We start from the raw sequence: 25,119 nt of genomic DNA, 5'->3' as shown, positions 1-25,119 counted from the left end.
CCATCCAGGTCAGTCCCTCTGGCTATGCCCCTTATATGCATCCTATTTAAATATATGGTTGCATATGTGTTTCTTTCCGTATTTTTGTATATCTTATCTATATCTTTCACAGGTTTTGTCTCCTTCTCTGGGACTATATGTAATTTGTTTGCAACCACTTTGTTAGTAGCTAAGGCCCTTGCGCTGGGAAGCACTTTTATTCATCTTGGTCATCATTCACTTGTCTTTAAATTTGCTTTCGTGCACCTTGGGTGTTTCTTTGGTGAACAGGTGTGGTATTTTACCGCCTGGTTGTATATATAGCTGTTATGAACCATAATGGTTTTTGTAATTTTTGTATGTTGTGTATATACAGGCACTGTCTTTATTGTCCTGAGGAGGCCGGATTTGTTAAGGCCGAAACACGTCGACTGTATTTTTCGAGGAGTGACTCTTGGAATTTATGAGCTAAGAAATTACGGATTGTATCGGACTTTTTCTCGGTGATTGCTCTTTCCCACCGAGGCAAGATACGCTCCATGGATAACAGTCATCTCCTTCTTTTGTGACTGCTGGTCATGGATTGGCTTTGCAGATCATATTTTCTCACGGTGCTTTAATGGAATTTTTGTTTGATGATTTTTGTGATGTATAATATGTATATATTGTATATTTCTCCTAGTTGTATATAAGATTTCCCTGGGTGCACAGGTACCTGTGGACACTATAGTTTAATTGGTAATAAAATTAATCATTTTCTAGTGAATAATTGAGCTTTTCACTGTGTTAAGTTTATATTTATCCCTTCTGGATACCTTTTTGTTTACATTATTGCGCTAATGACATGCAAGGTAGGCGTTCCAGTGCACAAAATGACTAAGGCATGTGCGCCTTATTTATCCTCTGGCGTCAAAATGATGAACAGGAGGAGGCGGGCCTTAAAATAAGGTGCCCGGCCAGATCTGCGCCTTTTTTTAACACCTGGATCAGGGCAGGCATTAAGGGACCTCTGGGCTAATTTCCATGGTGGGAGACCATGACAGCAGTCCACAGGTGCCCTTCCCTGCATCCAGGGATACCCCCTGCCACCCTTGCCCACCCCTGGAGGACACCCATGGATGGGGGGACCCATCCATGGTGAGTGCAGGTAAGTGTAATTTCTTTTTTTTTACTGGCATAGGGGGGCCTAACTTGGGCCCGCCTACATGCCCCCCTGCCCAATGGCCATACACAAGTCCCCTGGGCATGGCCATTGGGCAGGGGGGCATGACTCCTTTCTTTGCTAAGACAGGAGTCATTTCCATGGGGGTTGTGCGTCAAAAAAATGGCGCTAGTCAGGTTAGAGCCAATATTTTTTACTCTAACCTGACTTGCACCATTCTTTGACGCACAACCCGCAGTCTTCCCTTCGCCTCCACTGCCCAGTTACCGTAATTTATTTTGACGCTAACCAGGCCGCAGCGCCGGCTAACGTCATTCCATAAATAAGGCACCCGGCTGGCGCGTTGGAATAGCGTTAGCCGGCGGTAAACTGATTTGCATCGAAGTATAACTATGGGCCTTAATCCCCCCATGCCGAAAAAACTTGAATGTGTCCTTGAGTAATGTAACTGGTGCACATGTAAAGCGCTCTAATATTCAGGTCCAGCTAGCGCTATATATAAAACTGCAAAAACATTAAAAAAATAAAATTAAAAAAAAAAAAACTCACTCCATGCTGCGACGTCACAAACAGATCGAACTCATCCCATGCACCAGAGCTTTCTGTGGTGTCATCTGGTGGTGTCATCTGGTGCTTTCCTCACCGACAGTGACATTCAGCAGAGATGCTGAAAAATGCTCTACTCGAATGAGAAGATTATTTCAGTGGTCTGTGGCTGGTCCCACTCCAGCCTTTTCTGCCGGTGTTTGGTCGCATGGAACTTGTGTGTCCAGTGATCCATGAGAACTAAGAAGGCCTGTCTGTGGAAACGGAAGGTGACCTAGTTTATTTCGTTCTCAAACCTCAGTAACTTTCTGAAAAGGTTTCTCCCCTACTCAGTGAAGTGGATGCTCAGCCCTATCAATATATACTGTGTTGTCATGTTTTTACCAACACTGACTTGATATTTGTGTATTTCCAGAAGTCTGAAAAAAATAAGTGTTTTACTCTTTGTAATGCCCATCACCTTGTCACTGGATCTCACGAGCCAAGGTTTTTAATTGAGTGTGTTACTTTAGGACGATGTAAGCTATTTACTGTAGCTAGTGGTCGGGATGGGCTGCTTCTACTCACATGCAGTTTCTGTTACAAATGAGCTGAAATGCAAATATAGGCATGTCAGAAAATAAAAGTATGCTAAAAGTGGCATGTCTCCTGTTCGAAAATGTTTGCATTATTACTTGGCTAATGAGGCCTATGCACACAGATTGGTTAATTCTCCTTCTCCCTCTGTTTTGGGCCAAGCTATAGCCAGCATTGGCCCTCCCTGCCCCAAAGCCTGATCGCTTGTGCTTGCCATGGTGCGATTGTGAGTACACTTTAAGATTGCATTTCGTTTCTTTGGATCATGTCTCAGGGTTTAATTGGCCTTTACTCAACAGTCGGTTTCGAAAAATAATGATGCAGTTGATCTCTGTGTATGGCTCATGGGAACAATAACCAACAAGCATTGGAAAATCCAATTGGCTTGGCTTCCAGGTGCTGATGCTTTTGAAACAAAGGCATGCACAATACTGACAGACTTTGAGTCAACTGGAATTCATCCAACAACCAGCTTTTGGTGTAAAGTTAATATAAGGAGGATGACACCTAGACTGCTGTTTTGAATGGTTGTCTGGGTCGCCATTGGGGCACCCTTCACCCCACAGTGCACCACCTTACATGTGGACCAGGCCCATAGATTTCCTTTATCTATGAACTGGGATCTGCACATTGTACTTATCTGCAACAACTCACAGGTCCTGTTGGTTACTTAGCGGGCAGAGGAGGGAGGAAGCTCTGCCTAATCAATTTCTACTGGTCCACACTGAAGCTAGAAGTTCACACCGCTACCCATCCTCGCATACAACAGAACAGAGCACAAGCTAAGGAAGGAAACTGAAAGCAGCCAAGAAACCTAGAGCCATATTTACAAACCGGTTTGCAACCTGGTACATGCGCGACGCAGACCTTAAATGCCATTAATGAAGCCACGTAAGGCCACTTTGTTTGGCTCCATCAATCGGGAAGCAAAGCAACGCAAAGTGCTGCGTTGCCTCACTCTGCCCTGGAAAGGCGTTCTGTGGGCGTTGCGTGATTGTTATTATGCAACTCCCATGGATTTTGACGCATTCCCAGATTTACCAGAAGAGGTAAACCTGGGAATGCGCCAAGATGCTATGCCTTCCCAAGGGAGGCACAACAAGGAGAAATATCTTTATTTCTATGTGCGCTGCATCGGGTTGCAGCGCAAATGGAGGAATATGCTTTGGAGAGTTGTTTTTGTGAAGAAAGGTGCCCTTTGCTGCACAAAAACGATTCTGCATGCAACGGAAGCACCATGGCGTAAGGGTGCCTGCGTTGGCACTAGACTGCGGAAAGGGCACCAGCGCAGGGGAAAAGGCAGGAAATCGCTGTATTGCCTTAACTATGGCACATGCCTGCCCTTTCCATGCCACGCAGTGCAGCAAGGTGACTGAATATGCCCCTATGTTTAGCCTATCAGTGTAGCCACGGCAATGTCTGATTGTTCCCGGTCCAAGACCGCAGGGTCCATGACGACAAACTGGAACGTCAGGTTGCAAAGTTTTGTGTAACTGGCCATTTGGAGGGAAATCGGTCACCGCCTTGGACACTCTCCCTACCTGAAAATGTAGCATCTGTTATTTGAAACTCGATCCTCAAGTTATTGATAATCGTAAGAATAAATGTGTATGTCTAAGTAAAAGTTGAAACTTAATAAATTACTCTCAAAGTGATTCCGGTTGCATATATTTCCTTATGACCCACCCAGTAGCCACCAGGGGTCAATCTCCTTTTAAGCGGGTCTTTGCAATGTTCTTCAAATGCAGGCTTATCACGGGACCTGGTAGGCATACTGTTCCACAAATAATCACCACAACTTCTGATAACCTTTGATCATTTATTTGAGGAAGTTAAAAAGCCAGAGAAAGAAGCCTTTGCCCTTTGATTAGAGTAAAATAATTTCCAGGCAAACATACAATTGGGTGCAGACTGCTTGAGCCTAGAGAAAGTGGGGAATCTTCTAACACCATTTTCTTGGTACTAAGCACAATACAAAATAGTTACGCTTGCCCAACATCTTCCCAGCGGCTAAATGCCTTTTGCACCTTCAAAATTCTTGTTCTCTTTAGTCCCTCTGTCCATTTACACAGATTTTCAACGAACATCACCTATGCAAATAAAGAAATGTCAACTAGTTTTGGTGAAATTAATAGGTTAATAAAAAAAAAATACTGAGCTGTCTTTGAGCTCATCTTCTTTCTAAAAGTGTCATTTTCTTCCCTAACAGTACTTCCTACGATATCCGTCCGTTGCTCATGAAAGTGGTTTGCACATCAGTGGGTTTACAAACAATCCCATAGAGTGCTTGGATTGGGCCATAACTTTGAAGCGGACATTAATATACATGTTAAGCACTGCAGCGACACGCTGCATTTCTATTTTTCTAGCGAAGCCTGAGGTCTACAGAAAAAGGACACACAGTAGAATCTATACACTGCAAACATTTGCAAGGCACACTGAAAACCCTGCATTAGATCAGCAACTTAGCCTATGAGACCTTGCTTACCGGCACAATTTGTGATGTTTGGATGGTTTGGAAATTAAACTGTTACGTGCACTTGCTTATATTCTCCCAGGAGGTAAGTTGTGTGACACATTCACCCAATACACTTGCTCTGAAACAGTGCCACGTGATCCAAGCTGATCAGTCAGGAAGGCGCATCAAATATCTCACAAGATACCCTTCTAAATCAACAAAGTGTATTCTTATTCTGAGGAAGCCCATACCATATTTGGCCGAAACATGCTTAATGTTTCACATTTTACTGAACACACCAGAACATTTAATATTTCCTTTCCTATATTGCATCGTTACCATTGGTTTCTTTAATTCCCACAAATAGCTTCACAGTTTTTTTTCCCCACACAACCTAACCTCTTTAGGGGTGTGTTGTCTTAGCACACCCAGGGCTGTTTCTCCACGACAGCAGTGGTGGCCAGAAGTACCACCAACACTGGGAACAAATGCCTTTTCTAACAAGTCACATGGTCTCGCATGCAAGCAGAGGGGTGGGTGGCAGAATGCCTCTTCAGCTAAAGTGGCAAAGATATTTTCTTTATCCGATACCACCAGTGTTTACCACATGATGGTTCAGTGGAAAATTGTGCTTTCATCGCAATCACCAATTCTGTGCACGTGGAGGTGACCCAACGTCCCTGGGACTACTTTAACTGAAGACCTGGGTATGCCCAGTAAGGGGACCAATCGGTTAACTTACATTTCTTCCATAGCAAATACACAAATTTAATTAAAGCTTATTGTGCTATTAAGGTCCTTCTATCCCTGCATTCTAATGGTCTATTTGTTAATTTTCTAAACACACCTGGTCTTTTTTGATTAATATAGCAAAATGCTTTGTGACAGTTAAGCTAAGATATGCTTAAAATCTTATTTTGTGTGTCAAGAAACACTGACCCAGAATCTCAACATAACTTTAATATGAGTGAAGGAGTTTGCGAAGCCAGGTATCTCGTACCATTGTAGCCGTAAACATGATCACTGGGTATTAAGATTCAACAATAGGAGAATGGCTGCAGAAATAGCTTGAGGAACAGAAACACGCAGAGGAAAAGGCCTTGCTTCTGCCATGGATGTCTCTTAGAGACCAGATCTGGTCAGTCCGTAGGATAGAGAAATGCATCACCAGGTTGAATGACTCAAATGTTCTCTTGAATGACTTCTTGCTGGTTTCCATCTCAGTCAAATGAAGAAGGAGTGAAGATGTGAAAACGAGGCTGTCATGTTGCAGAATGACTGACAGAGGGAAAGGGCATCTGGAGCGAGAAGTTGCCCATTTACCAGAAGACTGCAGAATCTGGTAGATGGTTCAGAGCAGGTTTTACCTTAATGCATCCTTGGCATTTTACTGGTGTGGTGGCTATATACTATTCAGCTTTCCTGGAACACATTTGCCATTTACTATCTGCCTTAGCACCATTCTCTGTCTGGTGGTTTTTAGTAGATCAAAACTCTATCCGAAAAGAAGGGCAAGGAGAAAAAACACTTGCTCTAATAAGAAACGAAGTAGGTGCAAACATAGCACAAATGTGTTAGTTGGTTGAGGAGCAGGCAGAATGTGGCATGTGCAAAGAAGATCTTGTTCTCCAGCTTTATTTGTGATGTGGAAAATAAGTGGTATTTATACAGTCCACAGTTGCAGATTGGGGAATTCAGATGTTTGTAGAAACCAGAGTTTGAGTCAAGTCTAAAACTCCCTGGATCTTTTATTTCTGTCCCTTTAGGATATGGGTCTTCTTTCTTGTAATTCCTTCTCCTGCTTCATTTTCCAGCTCTCATTTTCATCAGAGCTGGGTGTGCCTTTAAAGCATCCGGTGAGTAATTATTTTTTTTATCAGGGTGTGTTTATTGAATGAAAAGTCATTTCATGTATTGGAGCGAGACATTCTTTTACTCCCAGAGATCTGTTGCTGTTCCGTATGAGTGATGGATCCTCTTGTGATACAGAACTTCTCACTCCAGCTGATTCGATGTAGTCGAAAGGGTTCCACCACTGCAGAAGACTAGATCAAACAGCAAAGTTAATTACTAAGTTCCTAGGTGGCCTTTTTAGTCTAAGGGAATGGCGTTCTTTACCTAAAGATAAACTTCAAATTCTACAAACTTGCATTTCCCATCTGAATGTAACAATTGCATTAGCGTCATTTCAGAGATCTGATGAAACATTGTTTCTCCTCGAAGATCGGTTTCGTGGAATTCTGTGATTGTTTTCGGAGAGCAACGGTTGCTCTGTCCCAAGAGATGGTAGCTCACCTAACCGATGAGAAAGCCTAGATTTCGTGAAGGAAATGCTGGTCCAAGTAAAGCCCCACTAGAGATCATCTCCTGGAGGACTGGTAATGGGTGAAAGTTGTGGCAGAAGTAAAGGGAGCATCTGGCTGTTGACCAACGTGAACCATGTAGGTGCATGCCCTACAAAGTCCTGAGCATAGACCCGGTCGCCTTGGCAGAGATAATGCCCACCAAGTCCTTGTTTGCGCTCTTTAAGCGTGGTCTCCAGAAGGCCCAGTTTTCTGAACTTAGCCCAGGTAGACGGACTTCTCCAAGCCATCCGGGGCGTTGGTGTACTCCAGAACTGATGGGAAGTGCTGGCTGAGGTACTTTGGGCTGCTCCGCACATACTGCAGGTAGTCGGGGGTGCCAGGACAGATCACATTGTCAGCAAGGAGCACTGTTCCTTTCCGGAGCAAGCCGCACTCCTGCAAGCAGGAAACAGAAGAGATTGAGGTAGGTGAAAAAATCAGCCATGTTTCAATTATTTTATAATAATTTATGATATATATATTATTTATATAGAACAGACTTATGGAATAACCTTCTGGCCACCCCCCAGGTGCATTAAATCCAAAGTGATAAAAGAAACCATAAGAAGCATTTGCAGTAAAGAACAGTTTGTAATTCACAAGGAAAACAAGCCGAAGACTCTCAAGATGGCTGTGTTGGAGCAACTTTCTGACTCTCAGCCCTAAGGACGTAAAGAGCAACAGTGTTTGGCCAAATTAGATACTAAAAAAACAAAAAAAACAACAACCACACACTGGGGGGAACCCAGGGAAACAAAGTTACAGATATACCTTCATAGAAGACACACTTCAGCTAATAAATACCCACAATGTACACAACTTACCCACCAGGGCCCTCAACTGCTAACCTAAATGGATTCAAACACACTCGGTTATGAAGTGTTGGGCAACAACACAGGAGTGGCCATGGACCCTCAAACCCATGAGGATGAGCTTACAGACCGAGTAAGCTCTCCTTCATGTTCTTATCCAAGTACCTGTGTTGGAGGCTGCAGTCACTGTTTATTTTACATGCTCCAGTTGAGCTTACTAATGTAAATATACTGTTATTAAAACCTCTTCCCTACAAAAACTCATAGAGCCAACTATACAAGCTTGCTAAAGCCAACAGACTTAACTAATTTATAAGTGAAAATGAGTCTTCCTTGATTGACAATTTTCTGCGTGTGGTTGTGTTGACGGTGAGTGGGTGGATAAGGTTGAATAAATGTGTGTGAATGGATACATAGGTGACTAGATGAGAACACGATGGACAAATTACTGGGTGATTGAATAGATGGGTGAGTGCGTAGATGGATGAATGAATGAATATGTGAGATAAGTTGATCATGGAGTGGGAAGGATGATTCCAGCCACCCAAACCTAAGCATTCCTGTCACGAATACTTGTATCTTAATAGACAACTGTAATTTGCTGAACTAAAATATCATTATGATAGCCATCGACACTGGGTCTCTATTTTATCATATTATCAAGCTTTAGGTGATATAAACTAAGTAAAGATGTGACTGACACCACTTTTAGATGTGTGTCTGCAAACTGTGGACCAGCGACCAACAGTTAGCACCCAAAGTCCATTCCTCAAGTGTGCAAACTCCATGGTCTCATTTCTCAAAAGCAGATGATCACTGCTGGAATTGTTATTCAGTGGGTGCACCTGCTACACGTGGTACATCTCTTGGGTCCACCATTTTACTATCTAGAACTTGAACTGGGACTTAGGATCTGGGTCCAAATGAAACTTTGCCCTGCAATATCACCTGGATCATATGGGCTGCAGCAAGGATTCGAATTGATCTGGAATCACAGCCTCAGACAATTCACAAATATGTAAATGGTGACTGAAGCTTTTCTTGTATAATGGAGAGAACAGACCACCCTAATGCCTACAGTCAGAAGGAAAAACCTTGGTGTGTCTCTCAGGTTGGAAATAGGACAGTGTGCGGGTGGTGTGGAATGGGTAGCATTGCCTCCTACAGGTCCTCAATCTTTGTGCAACATGTGTCCTTCCATGCGCTCTCGTGAGCTGGGCTGCAGAGCCTTGTGGGTCCTGGGTGGTACTCATCTCAAGAGGACCTCCATGCAGGCTTCTTTCAGGTGTATGCTGCTCTCTGCCCACCACAATGGGCAAGGAGATTTCTAAAAACCCATGGAAGGTTGCAGCACCTAGGCATCTTCAGACCTAGGCTTTGTCCTGTAGGGTTAATGGAACCACGCAGACATTTCTCTCTGCAGACATCCTTCTGAACTACTGCAGCAAAGATTCTCACAGTCAAAATAAAGTTCAGAATTGTAGCCCATTTACCAGGACTAAACCCAAGGTTATGCTGCACGAGGCTCCATGGGCCTACTGGGGACACTGCTACCCTTTCCACATCATTCCTCACTCTATGGGACTGTGGCGGACCTGGAAGTACCTGCTTGAGTGACTCAGCGATTCCACTATTTTGTGGGATCAGGCACAGCCCCCAGCCCCCCAAAATCTAAGATACCCATATCCTGTTAAATCTCAACCATACCCAGCCAAATGCATCCTCACAAGCACTTTTCTTGGGCTTTGTGAGCAGGGAGGCATCCAAATGCTCATTTTGTGGGTTCCAGAGAACGTCAAAACAGACATTGAAAGCCACAACTCTCCATTGTGAGGTAAATACCAGCACAACATGAGCAAGAGGTGCACAGGTGCTGTTGGTTTTTATCGAAGCAATAGGTGCATAACAAGATTAAAGCAATACAAGGGGTGGTAGGAATATATCACAAATATAGATGTCACGAAGTGATACATTCATAAGCCGCTTTAAATAACAAAGGGGAGGACCAGAAATGTGGAACGAGTCTGCACCTGCAGATGCCACCAGACAAGATGAGATTGATTCCAGCTCCCACGCGCTCAAAGATCATCGTGGAAAGAGGTAAAGCAGGGATTCAAGACGGAAACTTCATCTCTTTGTACCATTTGGTAATATTAGGTACTCGCCCTGACTGCCAATACCAACTAGTTAGCAGGCAGGCGGCAAGGTTGCAAGGAGGAATGTATAGAGTTCTAGGTGGGAAACAGTGAATACTGGGGATATTTTCATTAAGGGGGTTCTGCATGACATCAAATGGACAACAAGAGCAAAGCTTGAGTGCTCTATGATTTCACTCGGCACCACGAGGAGGAACATTCCCATTGTCGATCTTTTACCCACCTGTAATTATTTTTATTTATGACCCCACAAAATCACCTGCCCATGTCTTCAAGCCACTACCCAGGTGCAGGGCAGTAATGGGGGAACCACATATCACACTGTCTCGCCTTCATGTTCAAATGTAAAAAATTAATACATAAAAAAACACATCTGTCTGTCTGCCACCCACCAACCTCGGTGCCCCCCGACACTTCCAGTGTGAGGTGAGGTGCGTGGATAATGAGGGGGGTACAAGAGGGATGTGCTGTACGCCTCTTGGCCTCAGACTTTGAATTGGTAACATTTTTGGTCCATTCATAAACGTCAGAATCCCAGAGTAATGAGGGAAGAGGTCTATTTTTTTTTAGAGCACAGATTCAGATATTTTGGCTACAAGCCATTGGAATTACTAATCTCAAATATAGCAATACTGGCTGCCAGCTGGGAGGGGAGGGTCACACCGCCTCATGTGTTAGTCTTCAGTGTTGTACTCTATCCCACATAACAGAAAGAGGGGCAAGCCTTTAGGGTGGACGCCTTACCTCAAGAAGTTTGGTGTCCGGGAGGTAACTCTGCTTCCAGTGGTCGAGGAAGATCATGTCGAACGTGTCAATGTCCAACTTCTTCTTCAGCTGCGGGATCAGCTCTGTGGTGGACCCGACGAGGACTTCAACCTAGGATGAAACAGAAGAGATGTCATGTTTTGGGATCAGACTAGAGAGGTGGGTGCGGTGGGCGCCACTGGTGAGGACAGGGTCTTACTTTGGGCGTTACTCACATTAACCCCAGGATCTGGGGGCAGGGGAGGCCATCGGAGACAATGTAGGGGTGCGTCAGGGTCCTCTCCCCCACACCCCCAGACCCGCAACTCTGGTTTATTATACAATGACAGGTGGGCTGGGCTCTGGGGGAGTTGACCTCCAGCAGCTGCCTGCCGGGCTCGTCTCAAGGCACTTTACTGACGCCGGGCCCGGGGAGAACGTTCTTTAACCGTAGGTGAGGAAGTTACTTTTGTTTGCCTGATGTTTTCAAATCAAGAGAGACTGTTTAACACAACCGAGCACTCTCCAAGGCCTTTTATCCCCCAACTGCCCTCGAGCGCTAGCTCTGCTGTCACCGTCGGGGGTAATTAATTTAGGACAAGGCCGGCGGGGGCAGATCCGAAAACAAAACAGCCCCAGGCAAATACAAAAGTATTACCCTATTTGGCTTTATCATGATAAATACTGCACACACTTCAACACGCCGTTTTTTGTTGCCGCATCTGCATAAATGAACCCGCGGAAACGGGGAGCAGACTAGAGAATGAAAGCCGCACCGGCCACACCTCCCCCCGGGCTGATCTGTCTGCCATTCAGCAATACTCCTGGGAGTGGACACGGGGCTTCTAGGCACGAAACTGCTGATAGCTGTTTCAGGGTTCCTAGACTTAAAGAGATTTGTGTTCCGGGAGACGGTCGACAGCCTCCCTCCCCATGCCTAGGCAGTGTACCCCACCATGGAAGAAAATACTTTCCGAATTAAAGGAAACATCCATTCTTTTCAAAATGGTTTTCTAAGCACCTCTTCATTCCTCCTTGGTGACAAAAACAAACATCTGTGTTGGATTCCGCCCTTCGCAGAGGGCGGCCTTTTGCAGAACTTCCTGCGTGGATGCCCACTGGGGCACGGACGCTTCTGTTCAACTCACCAGGAGAGTAATCCCCGAGTAACCACTAGAGGGCAGCAATTACCCGTTCTTCGCTTGCTTCCTGTGTATATACTGCTTGGAATCATAACACGGATGCACCAAGTGACTTTACACGGTTCCGGGAATTATTGACTCCGAGATCAATCTCAACAGGAATTCCTTGGTTCCTTCCTCAATTACCAATCCCTGCAGCCACCAGTGTCCTTGGCTTACATGTGTTTTCAATGACATCTCACCATGGGCGTGAGAGAGTAGCATAGGAGCTGCTATCCCCCCTCCCCTAGATTGCTCTTTGCTACCCCAGCGCCCCCCCCCCCCCCCCCCCCCCCGCTGCCCCTGGTCTCAGGGGCTGTACAGGCTCAGATGAGAACATGGAGCGAGCCCGGCTGAGAGAGCCACGGTTACTTCTTATAGTACATAACTCTCCCAGTTACTTTATACATGGTCACTCCTTGCCCCGACCACTGCCCCTCAGCTGCGGCTTCTGATGAATGCGGGGCGAGGAGTGCTCGGGGTTCAAGTGATGTGTGACGTCACTTCTATCACTGGCATTTTGTGAATTGACAGGCCATGTACACCAGTGACACACGCGGCCAAGGACCAAAGGCTGCTGATGAACCACTTTCTACTCATCAAACACCAAGTCGCTGGTTTGCAGAGGACGGAAGGACCACCAATCACTAACTACACGGGGCCTGGTGGTCCAGAGGCACCTACTGAAGTAAGATTCATGAAAGTGATCATGGGCCCCATCTTGTAGCTCATCATCCTTGGAATGACCCATCACCAGAAGTTCCTTCAACACCACGTGAACTCTTTGAAGGACTATCCCACACCTAGGGTTCCCACTGACACTCAGGCTACCATTGCCCTGGTTCTGGAGACTATGCAAGCAGACGCTACATAGTAGCACCATTCCACCTATTTCAGAACAAATGAACTGCAGCAGATAGACAACTACTACAACCTCGCGGACGTGACCGCGTCACCAACCCCCCAGTCCTCTAGAGTCTTCTCCTTCAAGGCTTTCTGCATTGCCAAAGGGCTATCTGCAGCACTGGTCCACACTCCGTTCAAGAGAAACCTGTGAATTAGAGAGTTCTGCTGCCGGAAAGAGAAGGACCTTCCGCCCACGCAAGGCTTGTCGTGGAGAAGGATCAGCATGGGTGCCAGGTCCCAGCACACGACCAGAACGAGCACTTTAGACTAGCACCACAGCTGAACATCCAACCCTACAGAAGTCATACATCAGTGGATCCTCCTATGTCCAGGGAGAAAAACCCTGGAAGTCACTCCCAGCACAGACAAGAAACATCCAAGACTCTCTGGAATTAATAAAAGTAGTAAATACGTGTTTGTTTGCCCCCGACAGACAACTCCAGAGCATGGCCAGCCAAGAAGCAGAACCTAGACAGTAGGCACAACCATGTAGAAAGCTATCTCTACCTCCTCTGTGTGCCAAACCACACGTAAGCACTGCGACCCAATCCCAGCGGCATGATAACATCGCCCATTAGATTACGCATGACGTCAATGGAGCCCATAGTCCTCCAACCATATACAAAGACGCTGTGTAAGCATCGCAGCTTAAACAGAAGCAGTGGATAATGCTGACCTTACGTACCATAATTAGTCAAGAAGTAAGAAAGAAAATACACATTATTTAGTTGTAGGGAAAATTTAGTAAATAGGTGCCTCATTAGACCGAGATCCATCAGGGATGTCACTGTGACTGCAAGCCCGTCGCTACCTGTAACTAAATGGCGGAGTTCTTTACGGGAATTAGATATTCTTCTCACTTACATTTTTCTCAATTTTTTTCTAGAAATAAAACATCCCTCATCTTGATTTATCTATTAGAGGAGTAAAGCCTTGAAAAAGCCACTCTCAACGAAACACGTGTTGGCTATGTCTCTATTTAAGAAGTCCTCAACTTGTACGAAACGTCTTCTCCCTGTACCACCTTGTATGTCTCTAGAGCAAATTGCCAACTTTAGTTAACACCTTGGCTGAGTCTCCTTCCAAGGAATCTTCAACGACGCACAGATACGTTGCCTATGCATTGACTATGTATCCATAGAGGACATCTGTGCCAACATCTTATTGAATTGTGTCACATTAAGCCCAAACATTCTGTTTTCAGACTGTAAAAATGGCCCTATTCTTGTCCATCTTCTAGTGCCATCATTGTTGAAATTACTCTGTTTTTAGTATATATAAAATAACTCAAGCCATAACATAAGTAGTAGATGTGGTCTGGGCTATTGTAGATGTTGGGTATGCTTACACAATTCCACCCGCCATCGGCACACATTAAAGGGCATCTACATGCGAGAAGATAACAAGACTCCTCTGTTCATCACATATCACACCAAAACACTCCCTCAATAAGTCATTCTATAAGCACACACTCTTCCAACTATGAGTACCTAATGGAGTAGGGTTCTACCCGTCCTTCAAGAGCACTTTGCTGCCTCCTCCGGGATATGAAGCAGCATATAAATGCAACCATAATACAATAAAATAACTGCATTTTTTTAATCGAAGAAATGTATAAGAAACATTATCTTGTCTCAATGATCTCCTTCTCACTTCTAGATCTATACGTCTATTAATTATAGAGCCTGGGATCCCTTCACGAAGTATCCCGCTACTCCACTGCGCCCACAGCTCCAGACGTGTCCCTGCAGGCTAAGGTAAAGGGATTCATGCTTCGGCACGACCTGTGCACACCCAGGTGATGGGTGACTGTCCCTCTGCCATGAAGTGCAGCCAGTTGTCCTCTGTCCACCCCTGCTCCCATCTAAAGGGTTAGTTATTGAGCATCACTGACCAGCGCTTTCATATGCAGGAGATCGTATCCTGGGTAACACAATACACAGCCTGCGAATGCCAAGATGCGAGGTACCGTAATCTCATCCGTACCCAGAAAAGAGTGGCTCTGTAGTGGAGCAGGATCTGTAACTCCAGGCATCCTGTCCCACCGTGGATCTGCCACGTCAAATGCATCTAGCAAGCTCAAAAGAGTAAATGCAAGCGGGGGGGAAGGACATGCAAGTGAATACTTAGGAGTGCAGGTCTATCGCCCTTTGAAAGGTAAATCCAGAGTGGCAATCCGCTAATAAGATCTTTTCCTCAATATAATTTCAATAGCTGACATGCAACTTCACTTTGAACCCCTTTACTGTGGTGGCAGGTTTGTAACCACCCAGGAATAAGACTGGGTCAGTACAGACAGAGTTAACTTTCAACAAAAGTGCGCAGTGACCACTGTGGCTCTCTGGGTCACGCACAGGATCTCTAGTTCTATCCCCTGAGGCAGCCAGAGGAAGTCCGGTATACAAGGCAACATAGACACATCAGCGCAAGCCCATCAGAAGACAGGCAATGCAGTTTGGTGAGAGGTTTCGAGGTAGACGAAGTGTACCTTAGAGAGTCTATTAGTGGCGTGACCAGCCGTACCACTCCGTAGTCTATCTTGAAGAAACATAAGAGGGAAGGTCGCCTCAGCAAACAAAGGTGATGGCAACTTGGGGCTGTAAGAGAGATCCTTAAAGGTTGCAAAAAATAAAAAAACAGGTACATTACAACCTCAGAAAGGGCTGAGCCATGACCAGAATCCGCCTAAAAGTTATTCCTCAGCCGCCGCCATCTATCTCACTCCTTGCACTTCCCTGACATGTTTCACGCGGACGAGCGGCACATGCTCATTTGTTACTTTATGAGAAGCACAAATGCCAGAGCTCCCAAATGAAGCAACAAAGTAACACATGTTCCTCTGCCACCTGAAATGTGTCAGCGCACAGCAAGGAGGTAGACAGACAGCGGATGCCAAGTGTTAACTTTTGGCCAACTCTGTCAGCTTAAGGTGACAGGAGTTAGGCTGTAAAAAATAAAATGACGGGTGATTCTGAGATTTTGTTTTGTGGGAACTTCAACAGCTAAACAAGCGTATTGGGTGGAAATTCCCTTTTCATAGGTGTTGAGGCAGGTTTTTGCCGACTCTCGCCCACCCACAATTTCACCGTGTGAGTCCTGTGATAAAGCAGCCTAGGCTACTCAAGACACTGACTAATTCTAGACCCGCGCACACGTATCGACACCCAGCCAAGAGCAAAGGAGTCTCATCTGAAAAATTCACAGCTTTCCAGTGAGGTGGGAAACAGAGAGGGGGGATCTTACCTTGCGTATCCCACGTCCAGAGGACGCGTCCCCCCAGCTGCAGTCCTCCTCCTCTTCCTCCTCCTCTTCCTCCTCCTCCTCCTCCTCTTCCTCCTCCTCTGGGAAGGCTGGCGTCAAGTGTGGCGGCGGCGAGCGGGAGAACAACTGGAGCGGCAGCTGCAGGCACTGCAGAGTGGTGAAAATCAGGGCCTCCTGCAGGCGCCAGCGCCGGGGCGCCAGCGGTTTCTCAGGCGGCTTGTCTGGGCGGCTAAGGGTAGCTGAGTGGGGCGGCTGGTGGGAAGGGGAGGCGGGCAGTCCCTCCTTGGAGAGCACAGAGGGCTATGAAAGAAGGGCGGAAGGCAGGGACGCCGGAGGAGCAAGAGAGTTGGGCACGTTGGAGGGAGCAGCGGGGTGGACGCAAGTGGTTGAGTGTAAGAGGGAAAACAGGACGAAGTGAGGAAAAACCATCATGGAGGTTGGAAGCATATTGAAAGGGTGAAGGAACAGCAGAGAGGCAGAAGGAGAATGAAGGTCAATAAAGTGAGGTTAGTAGAAGACAAATGGTGGCAGGGGGTAAAAGAAAGGTAAGGCACAGGAGTGAAGAAAAGAAGGGTTGAGAAGGAAGAGGGGTTAACCATGGAGAATAATTGTTTAGTGCATGAGTAAGGAGGGGCAAAGAACAAGGACAATATTGTAGAGAAGGGAAGGAGGTGAGAAGGGCATGCAGAAGAACAAAGGGTGGGGACAGGAAACAGTGAGGGTCAAGGGTGGGAGATAAAGAGGGAGAAGGCAATGTGTGGCGGAAGAAGGGGATACACAGCAAGAGAAGGAGGTAATTAGGGTGAGGATGAGAGACATGAATGTTTGGGAAGGAGGGTGGGAGGTAGGGAGAGAAGTACAAAGAGGAGAAGAGAAACACAATGAAAGTGGGGGGATGATTTACCAAGGGGGAGAGGGTTCACAGCAGAGGGTCAGGAAAGGAGGTATGCAAGAGGGAGGATAGAGAGATTGAGACCCAGACAGGAAGGAGACACAGATGCCAGAGGGGCGTGGGCAAAGCAGAGTTAGAAAGAGAAATACAGATGTTAGCATGGAGGTCAGAGTATTGGCAGATTCAGGGTAAGACATTTGATTGTATCATGAAAGCAAGAGAGTTGGTGTGAGCTCAGTATTTTACTTTAACAGCCATATCAGACTGGGATCACAGACCAGGGTGACCCTAATTTCTGACCACTGCACCCTCTTTTGTTTTTTTTCTTTCAAAGTAGGACAATTCTATTTAGTCTTCACTGAGAAGCTTAGATCGTCTGCAAGTAGGAATTTCACTTGCCCACGGTAAGGCTGGACATGTGAGGCGGAAGGCGCTAGAACTTCCAGAAGACAGTATTCTCCGGCTTTGCTCCAGCATCCTCTGTGATGTTTGTTGAAGACTTCACAGTCTGGGCTCTAGGAGTAGCTTTATCCTTCAATCTCTGTTTAAAGAGACATATCCCAGATCATATACAAATACTGCACATATATTCAACTTCTTCTGGTTTATGTACACAGCATGACACGGAGTACAAAAACAGAATTTCTTTAAAATCATCTTCAGCACCCTGACCATAAGAGGTGGTATGAAAGCTGATATTTTCTTGCAAATGTGGCATGCTCTTTGCTGGGAGGCGTGGTGCGACTTTGTATGTGTGCAGTAGCGTAACAAAACTGGAAGGGCCGCCCTTCACATTACGTAGAGGGGGCTCCCCTCCGGCCTCACACAGGCCAGGTGCTGTGTTTAGGGGGCCCCCTGGAGCTGGGCTGCGGGGGCCTTTGTTACGCCCCTATATGTGTGTTGTTTCTTTGTTGAATGAGATTCTTTTAGAACCAATGTTGGGAAGACTTTCTAGATCACTGGCACCCCCAACTTAGTTAGGAGCTTTACATTCACAGGCTCTCATGGGCACTTTTCTCCCTGGGTGGTGCTCGAATGAGTCGCCAGACCAGATAAGGGCTAGCATCAGTTCCGTACATTGGCTTACCGCCAGTGAGCGGCCTTTGTAAAGTCCCCGCACAGCCAAATGAGGATGTGTGATTCTTCCCTCTCACCATCTGTCTTGGAGAACTTTGCTGTTTAGGGGGCAATGATATGTGGGGAATGGGGGGTGAGGAGGGGTTAGTGGCCGGTTAGGAAATCTCCATCCTGTGAGTACAATATCAGGAACGTAGAAAGAGAATTCTGAATTGTAATTTTCAGATGTCACTGTGCAGTCTCTCATGGTCCACAATAGGCTTTAAAAGTTGATTCTTTTCATCCTACAAAGATATCTGGAATACTTTCCACATACTTGTGAGCTTGCTGGTGCAGGGGCCAACACACTTTCCAGGAAGAATAGGCACCCTTGCTCATATCCATGATATTTCCCCAGGTGTATCTTTTAGGTATGTGAGATGTCTTTACGCTAAATTTCTGAATAACGATGAACTGAGCCCCATAGAAACCGGTCTATAGTTATTTCCATCAAGTCTTGGGCACCATCTCTAACTAAGTAAACTGTGGCAGGGCGGAGGTTAGGGAGTTCTTTGGACTAATGATGAGAAGTTGGCGAGACAGGTCTGTTCCATCATCTCTCCTACTTATTGAAGGACTGAATCTCGATCACCCACTTATGGCTGAAACCACATACCATGGCCTTGAAGGTTGGATGCGCCCCATCTTCCGGAAGTTGTGCACATCTTTCCATTGGTACTGTGTGCAGACTCTTCTGATGGCTGCTGTTCTGGCCATGGCAGTTCCTGCTTTCATCTTCTCTGTAGGTTTTACCTGGATTTATGAAATCAGAGGGTTTCAGAGGGTCTTCACTCTTGATGTATGTCTGCGTTGATGTTTATGGAAAGCAAACCTAGCGGAGGAGCAATAGACTCTACGTAGCATAGTGAGGAACCAATGCAAGTTTGCGTATATAATCCTGATAGCAGAAGGGCCAGAGCATCTGTGTGGAGTGAGGGTAGGAAGAGGAGGGGGTGAAGCACCCGCTGATGATGGAAGTGATTGTCTTTAAAGAGAGGTGCCTTCATTTATTTAGTGCAATGCACAGAAGTGAGTTTGGAGTGAGAAGGGGTGTTAGATCTTTTTCCAGGTGTGCTGCTTGTCTCTGGCTCTTTTATTTTTGCACCTTTTCACTTCTTTTCTGGCAATATTCTGGGGTTGAGTTGGAGCTTCAGGATGTGCAGTTTTTTGGCGGGTGATCTGCTTTGTAAGCGATGCAGCACGTCTTAAGGAGTATGCAGGCTTGGAAAGAGCAGACAGTGTAGATCTGTCAGTTTGGGAGACATGTTCCAAATTCTTCAGCAGTTTGAGAAGACGCACAACAATGCAGATATTGCTCTTCGAAAAGGCCAGGTTGGAAGTCAGGAGCACCAATGAGATTGGTATTGCCACCACCTAGGTGTGACGTGTGAGAAGACCAGGGATATTACGTGTCTTCTGTAATCTGAACCTGAATGCAGAGTTTCATAGTTTGTAGACATGAGATTCGATACCACTCTGTCAGTACTCAGTGCTGGATATTAAAGAAGTAGTCAGTCGATGGCAAAGCCAAGTAGTTTTGGTCTTGTGGTGAGTTGGTGCGTTAATCCTCCTAGGTTCATCTTGGAGAGCCATTCCTCGATATGAGCTTTTTTGATGGGATTGGCAAGGAGACTACATTTCATCCTCTCAGGTTTAGCTTGTACGATGAAGAAACATTCTTCGAAGCAGTCCATATCTTTGACAGTGGAAGCTTTTAGGTAACTTTGTCCATGTTGACATAATGGTGAATGTGCACTCCTCGGCTAGCAAAGAGTGCTCCAAGTTCTTTCTAGTACAAGTTGAAGCTCAAAGGGTAGAGGATTGGTCCTTATGGGACTTGAGGAGGCCATGTGAATGAGTTGAGATTGAATGACAAAACTGGATGTAAGCCAACAAATGATGGTGTCTGGTGAAATAAATGTGGGTTCTGGAGAGACTTATGAGAGGTTGATCATCACTTGTCCATGGCTGCAAAGAAGTCAAGCCGTACAAGCAGGTCTGCAATGCGAAGTGTGTCACACACAATTTAGATAGTGGTCGTCCAAGTGCAGCAATGTAGTATGAAGCAACATTGAAGTCATGTAGGAGAAGTTTGACATCAATCTGCTCTTTCAGTTGAATGACAATTGTTTTATTTTACGATTTTACCAAAAAATGGGAGATGGGTGAGAAGGAATTTAAAAGTTCCGGTTCCTCCATCCCCACCCCTGCCTCACCTGTTCCCAGAGATTAATCATCAATGTGATATCCTATAAGTGGAGGCCTGGTGAAAAAGAACGAGTTACTTACCTCCAGTAATGTTCTTTCCAGTAAATTAACCACAGCGTCGTTACTTTTAGAGTATTCCTCAGTTACCAGACTGATTCTGAAAATTTTCAGCAGTGCTCCTGTGTGCGCTAGGTGGCGCTGTGAGGCTCTGAATGGACTTAGTTCCACCCCAGAACTGATGGAGAAGAGCTAACTCGGTGCACCAACATTATTTTCTTGCTTGATTCTTTGCATCTTTGGACGTAGAGCACAAAACAGATGGAGGTACAAGTGGCAGATCTCTAATTTGGGACCTTTTTAGATAGTCAAAACAGAGCACCCCACACACCGCGGAAATGGGTCGACAGGGAGAAATCCTCAATTAGAGCATCCACCAGAGTGAGCATTACTGAAGATGAGTAGCTTGATCTTCTGAAGGATACTTTTAAATTGCAGATTCCTCACATTTAAAATAGATACCAAAACAATACCTCCTAAGTGGAAATTCTGTGGAATGGCTCAGACTAAAAAGTCTTGCAGGACGGAACAAGTGAATGCCCTTCCTGTCGGAACAAGCTGTCAAGGCCATAGTGCCTCATGAATGTGTGCACTGCCGTGCACGTCACAACCTGACAGATGTCAATAACAGGTACTCTCATACCAACACAGTAGTGGCAGCCTTGGCCCAGGCGGAAAGGGCAATCAGTCCTTCCAGAAGCTGCTTTTTGGCCACTAAGTAGCAGATCTTCATACAAAGGACTGTCTATTGAGACAAAGTCCTTTAGTGCACTGCCATACCATGCCCCAGAGAACCCCACAAGCTGATCGTCAACTGTTGGTCTTTGTTGAGATCAGTATGAAAGCTTAAAACTCTTTTGGAATCCTACCCCAACCCCCTGGAGTCTCTCCTACACTTTCAAGTGGTGAGGCAGGGCAAACAACGCTGGGAGGGTGATGCATTGCCCAATGTGAAAGGGAGTCATGACTTTCTGCAAGAAGGTGTTCCTGGTCCTCGGCATCAAAAAGGTGGTGTAGGGTAGTTGCACAAAGAGTGCTGGCACTCGCTCACTCCATGAGCTGAAGTGATTTCAATGAGGGCAGCCTTTAGTGTCAAACGATACAACAAGCAGCTGTGCATTGACTCAAAGGGATTACACAGCAGAAAAGTCAGAACCAAGTCAAGGTTTCACTATTGCACCAAAAACGGTTTGCGAGGGAACGTGTGTTGAGCCTACATGGCGTAAATAGACTTAGTAGAAAAGTGCCTGTCATGCTGGAAGACAACCACAACTTAGGCTGACAGGTCAAATGCTACTATCTGCTGTCACTCAATCTCCGGGCATACAGGTGTAGATTGTGCAGGTTCAGATGAAGAACCCTACCCTGCTGCTGCAACAGATCTTCTTGAAGTGGTAGCCGGATCGGAAAGTAGACACACATGCTTAGAAGTTCTGGGTACTACATTCTCCTGGTCCAATCTGAATCCACTAGGATGACTTGGGCCTGGTCATTCCTGATCTTCTTCAGAACTCTGGGCAGGAGAGACAGACGTAAAGTTATACAGACGTCCCGTGTTCCACCCCAGCTGAACTGCATCTACTAAGGAGTGCTCTCGCAGGATCTCCAACACACACAAGGATGAACCTTATGTATTCTTGGCTGTGCCAAACAAATCTAGCCAGGGTTTCTGCCACCTCAGGGTGTCACCAGCATTTGTAATCTACTAGGTTCCGTCAGCTGATCCTATCCACCATTGTAGTGAAAATAGGTTGGTTTGACCACTGACTTTGTGTTTCACCACTGTGCATATTAGTTGTTCAGTGTTCACCAGTTGCAGATTACATGTTGTATTCAGTTTAGCTGCCTGTTGGCTTTATCGTGGCGTTAGACATTGCAGTTGAGACATTGCAGATGAGCTGTGTTTTTCCACATGGTAAACTAAGCTTGTGTTTTCTCTTACGGAACACAATAGCATGATAAGAAAGCACATATTTTTTTGTTTTCTCCAGTGCAGGGAACAGGTTGACCTTGAAAGGGGAGCCTTGAAAGGTTGGCCAATTTTCAACATTTTTCTTCCAACTCGGACCTACAATAGCCAGCATGGTTGAATATTTACATCTGAGAGGGGAGGGCCTTTCAGAAGGATTTTTCCATGATTGTTTAAGCTATAAAAAGGTGGCCATGGTCAGTAGCGAGGGGGAATTTCAGAGACCTTGGTCAGGATTGGACATCAAATGCCTGACACAGACACTTGTCCTGTGAGGGTGGATATCTCTTTCTCGCAGTTGAACAGGGGTCATCAACTTGCGGGCATGAGAAAGATGAAGAGCTTGGCAGGCCCTACAGTGATGAATTTTGACTTTATCCTTTGTTTTGCAATTATGCTATAATATAATTACATATATTTGCTGTGTACATTCCAGTTAAGAATCACTTTGACATATTTTCCTTTCATTGCTGTGACTATTTTTAAACGTGTGCCTTCGACCTACAATTCTCCTTCATTTTTTTAGGAACCTAATGGTGGAATAATAATAAATGTCTTCTTTAAACTAAGAAGTGCATTCCATAGATTTTTGTCAGCTCGGTCATTAGTGAAAGACGCCTCGATTATTTTCAACTCTGTCAATAGATGTTGCGGGGAAAGAATTATGATGGGTTACGCTAGTGGTAGCTTTGAATCTCCCAGGAGTAGGATGCTGCATAAGAAAAATTGGGGTTCTCAGGTGCCAGACTGACACTTGGACACCTGCCTGTACACTGGAGAGCAAGAGGAAGCCTTAGACCAAATGCCCATAAGAGTCTCACTTAGGGCTTCAATGAATAAAGGGCTTGTAGGAAGTAGGGCTGGGTTGCAGAACGTTTGTAAGGAAGTTTGTATTAACTTCAAGAGAAGGCAGTTGTTGGTCCAGGACTTCAGCAGGACACCTGATTACTACAGCAAAGGAAGCATTCTCTTCCATTAGAAGCCCAAGAGAGGGAATAGCCCTGTATCGGGGGAAGTGTCAAGACTAGCGGGCTCTTGTAAATCCATTTATGAACTGCCATCATCATAATGCAAGGGTAAATTGTCCCCATTATCATCTACAAATGGTGGTAAACTCTGGTCAGAATCAGAACCAAAAAGCTGCTGCAGCCTCTGAGGTGGAAGTCCATTGCCTGTTGAAGCTGTATCGGAACCAGGGGTGCCGAAGTGGAGTTGGGGCACGACTTCAATCGGGGCAGAAATGGATTTGGTGTGAGATCGAACACTGGAGTCAGCAGCGGATCCACCTCTGGAGCTGGTGATGTTCGGATTGGCAAAGATGAAAGAGGGACTGGCCCAGACCTTGGGGCCGAATTGGAAATCAACACTGGAATTTGTGTTAAACTCGAGGTGGATTCCAGGGACTCGGCCAGCACCAAGAATGACTCCGCCAGTGGCAACTCCACTGGAGGCCCCTGGAGATCCTTTGAGCTTGAAGGTGCACTAAGGGTAGCCAAAGAGTGCCAAAAATACACAGATGGTCTTGTATTTAAGGCCTCTCCTTTCTGCGTCGTCAGCGATGCCCCATGGAGTTTAGGGAGCATCGGCATCATCTGTGGGATACGATCCTCAATCAGAGATCAAGTGGCAGCTTGATGCTCATGTGACATCTCTTTAGGTAGAGGTGGCAGATTGGGGTTGAGTCTCACTTCTCCTTTTTGTGTTTCCTCTTCAACTTGGACATCGTCTTACTGAGTGACTTCGATGTGAAGAAGCCCCTTTGTGGGGGTCGGCCTTGAGAGCAGCAACAGGTCCGCACCCTGGACTTGGAACAGGAGCAGGACTTACACAAGGATCAAGTCTTCTTTCGATGTTCGGCCTTGCTTCATGGTCCTGGATCTTCTTCAGGTGCATGAAGCCACATTCAGCACACAACTGGAAGTCACGCCCCACGCCCAAATACCAAATGTACACTTTGTACGGATCTATCAGAGAGATCTATTTATGACAGGCATGGCATGGTTTTAACCCTTTAGTTTTAGGTGGGGAAATTGTTGTCTTCCACACTGGAATTCACTTTGAAGACCTTGTCAAACTGAGGAAAAAGGAAGTGGAGCTCTGGATCTGCATTTGAAGGCGTGGAAAGGAAGGAACGGACCCTGGCGCACAGGAGTGGTGCTTATACGCAGCTCTGTTCCATCGCTTTCGAGGTGGAACAAATCAACATGGAGAAACAGTGCCAACTAGGGGCGCACAGGAGCACAACTATGAAAGATTATGGTTCTAGCCTGGTACCTGGGGAATAGTCTAAAGGGGAGAAATATGTGGTTAGTAGTATCCATCAGAAGCAAGAATAAAAAGTTAGCCATCGTGGAGTTGGCTACCATGAGGCTCTGCAGATGTGATATAGCAAAGGCAGCTATAAAAGACAATTGTAAGTACCAACATCCAGTCCACCTTCTGGAAAACAACAGTTTAAAATTTGGAGCTGTGTCAGCCACCCTAGCAAGGCAAACATGCATCACTGGCGTGAAGAGGCCTAGGACAGCTTATGCAGGAGCAAGCACAGATGGGTCTTGCCTTTGCCAGGTTTGCTGAAAGCATCAGGTGTGATTTTACCACCAACACTGGTACACTTTATGTCGCCCTGGAAGTGGTTAGAGGCAATTAAGAGGATAAATGACCATGATAGTCCATCCTTTCCAGAAGTGAACACCAGGAATTTTCACAAAAGTGTCACAAAGAGAAGAAAGAGCCAGGACAGGAAGAGCT

General features: G+C 45.8%; 1 protein-coding gene across 5 annotated transcripts in view; it reads right to left on the bottom strand.

Annotated features, from left to right (window-relative positions):
* Positions 1-4,062: 4,062 nt before the first annotated feature.
* Positions 4,063-25,119, bottom strand: part of LOC138260995 (catechol O-methyltransferase-like) — a 97,341-nt gene continuing 76,284 nt past the window's right edge. For all 5 annotated transcript variants that reach the window (XM_069209582.1, XM_069209581.1, XM_069209580.1 and 2 more), the window contains 2 exons: positions 10,779-10,910; positions 4,063-7,462 (listed from right to left, as the gene is read on the bottom strand). In XM_069209582.1, the coding sequence (XP_069065683.1) occupies positions 7,283-7,462; positions 10,779-10,910 (312 nt within the window). In that variant the 3' untranslated portion in view covers positions 4,063-7,282. The remainder of the gene's footprint in view (positions 7,463-10,778; positions 10,911-25,119) is intronic.

Source organism: Pleurodeles waltl, chromosome 10, assembly GCF_031143425.1.
Source record: "Pleurodeles waltl isolate 20211129_DDA chromosome 10, aPleWal1.hap1.20221129, whole genome shotgun sequence".
In the NCBI taxonomy this organism is placed as follows: Eukaryota; Metazoa; Chordata; class Amphibia; order Caudata; family Salamandridae; genus Pleurodeles; species Pleurodeles waltl.
This window is presented reverse-complemented; position numbering and strand designations above follow the sequence as displayed.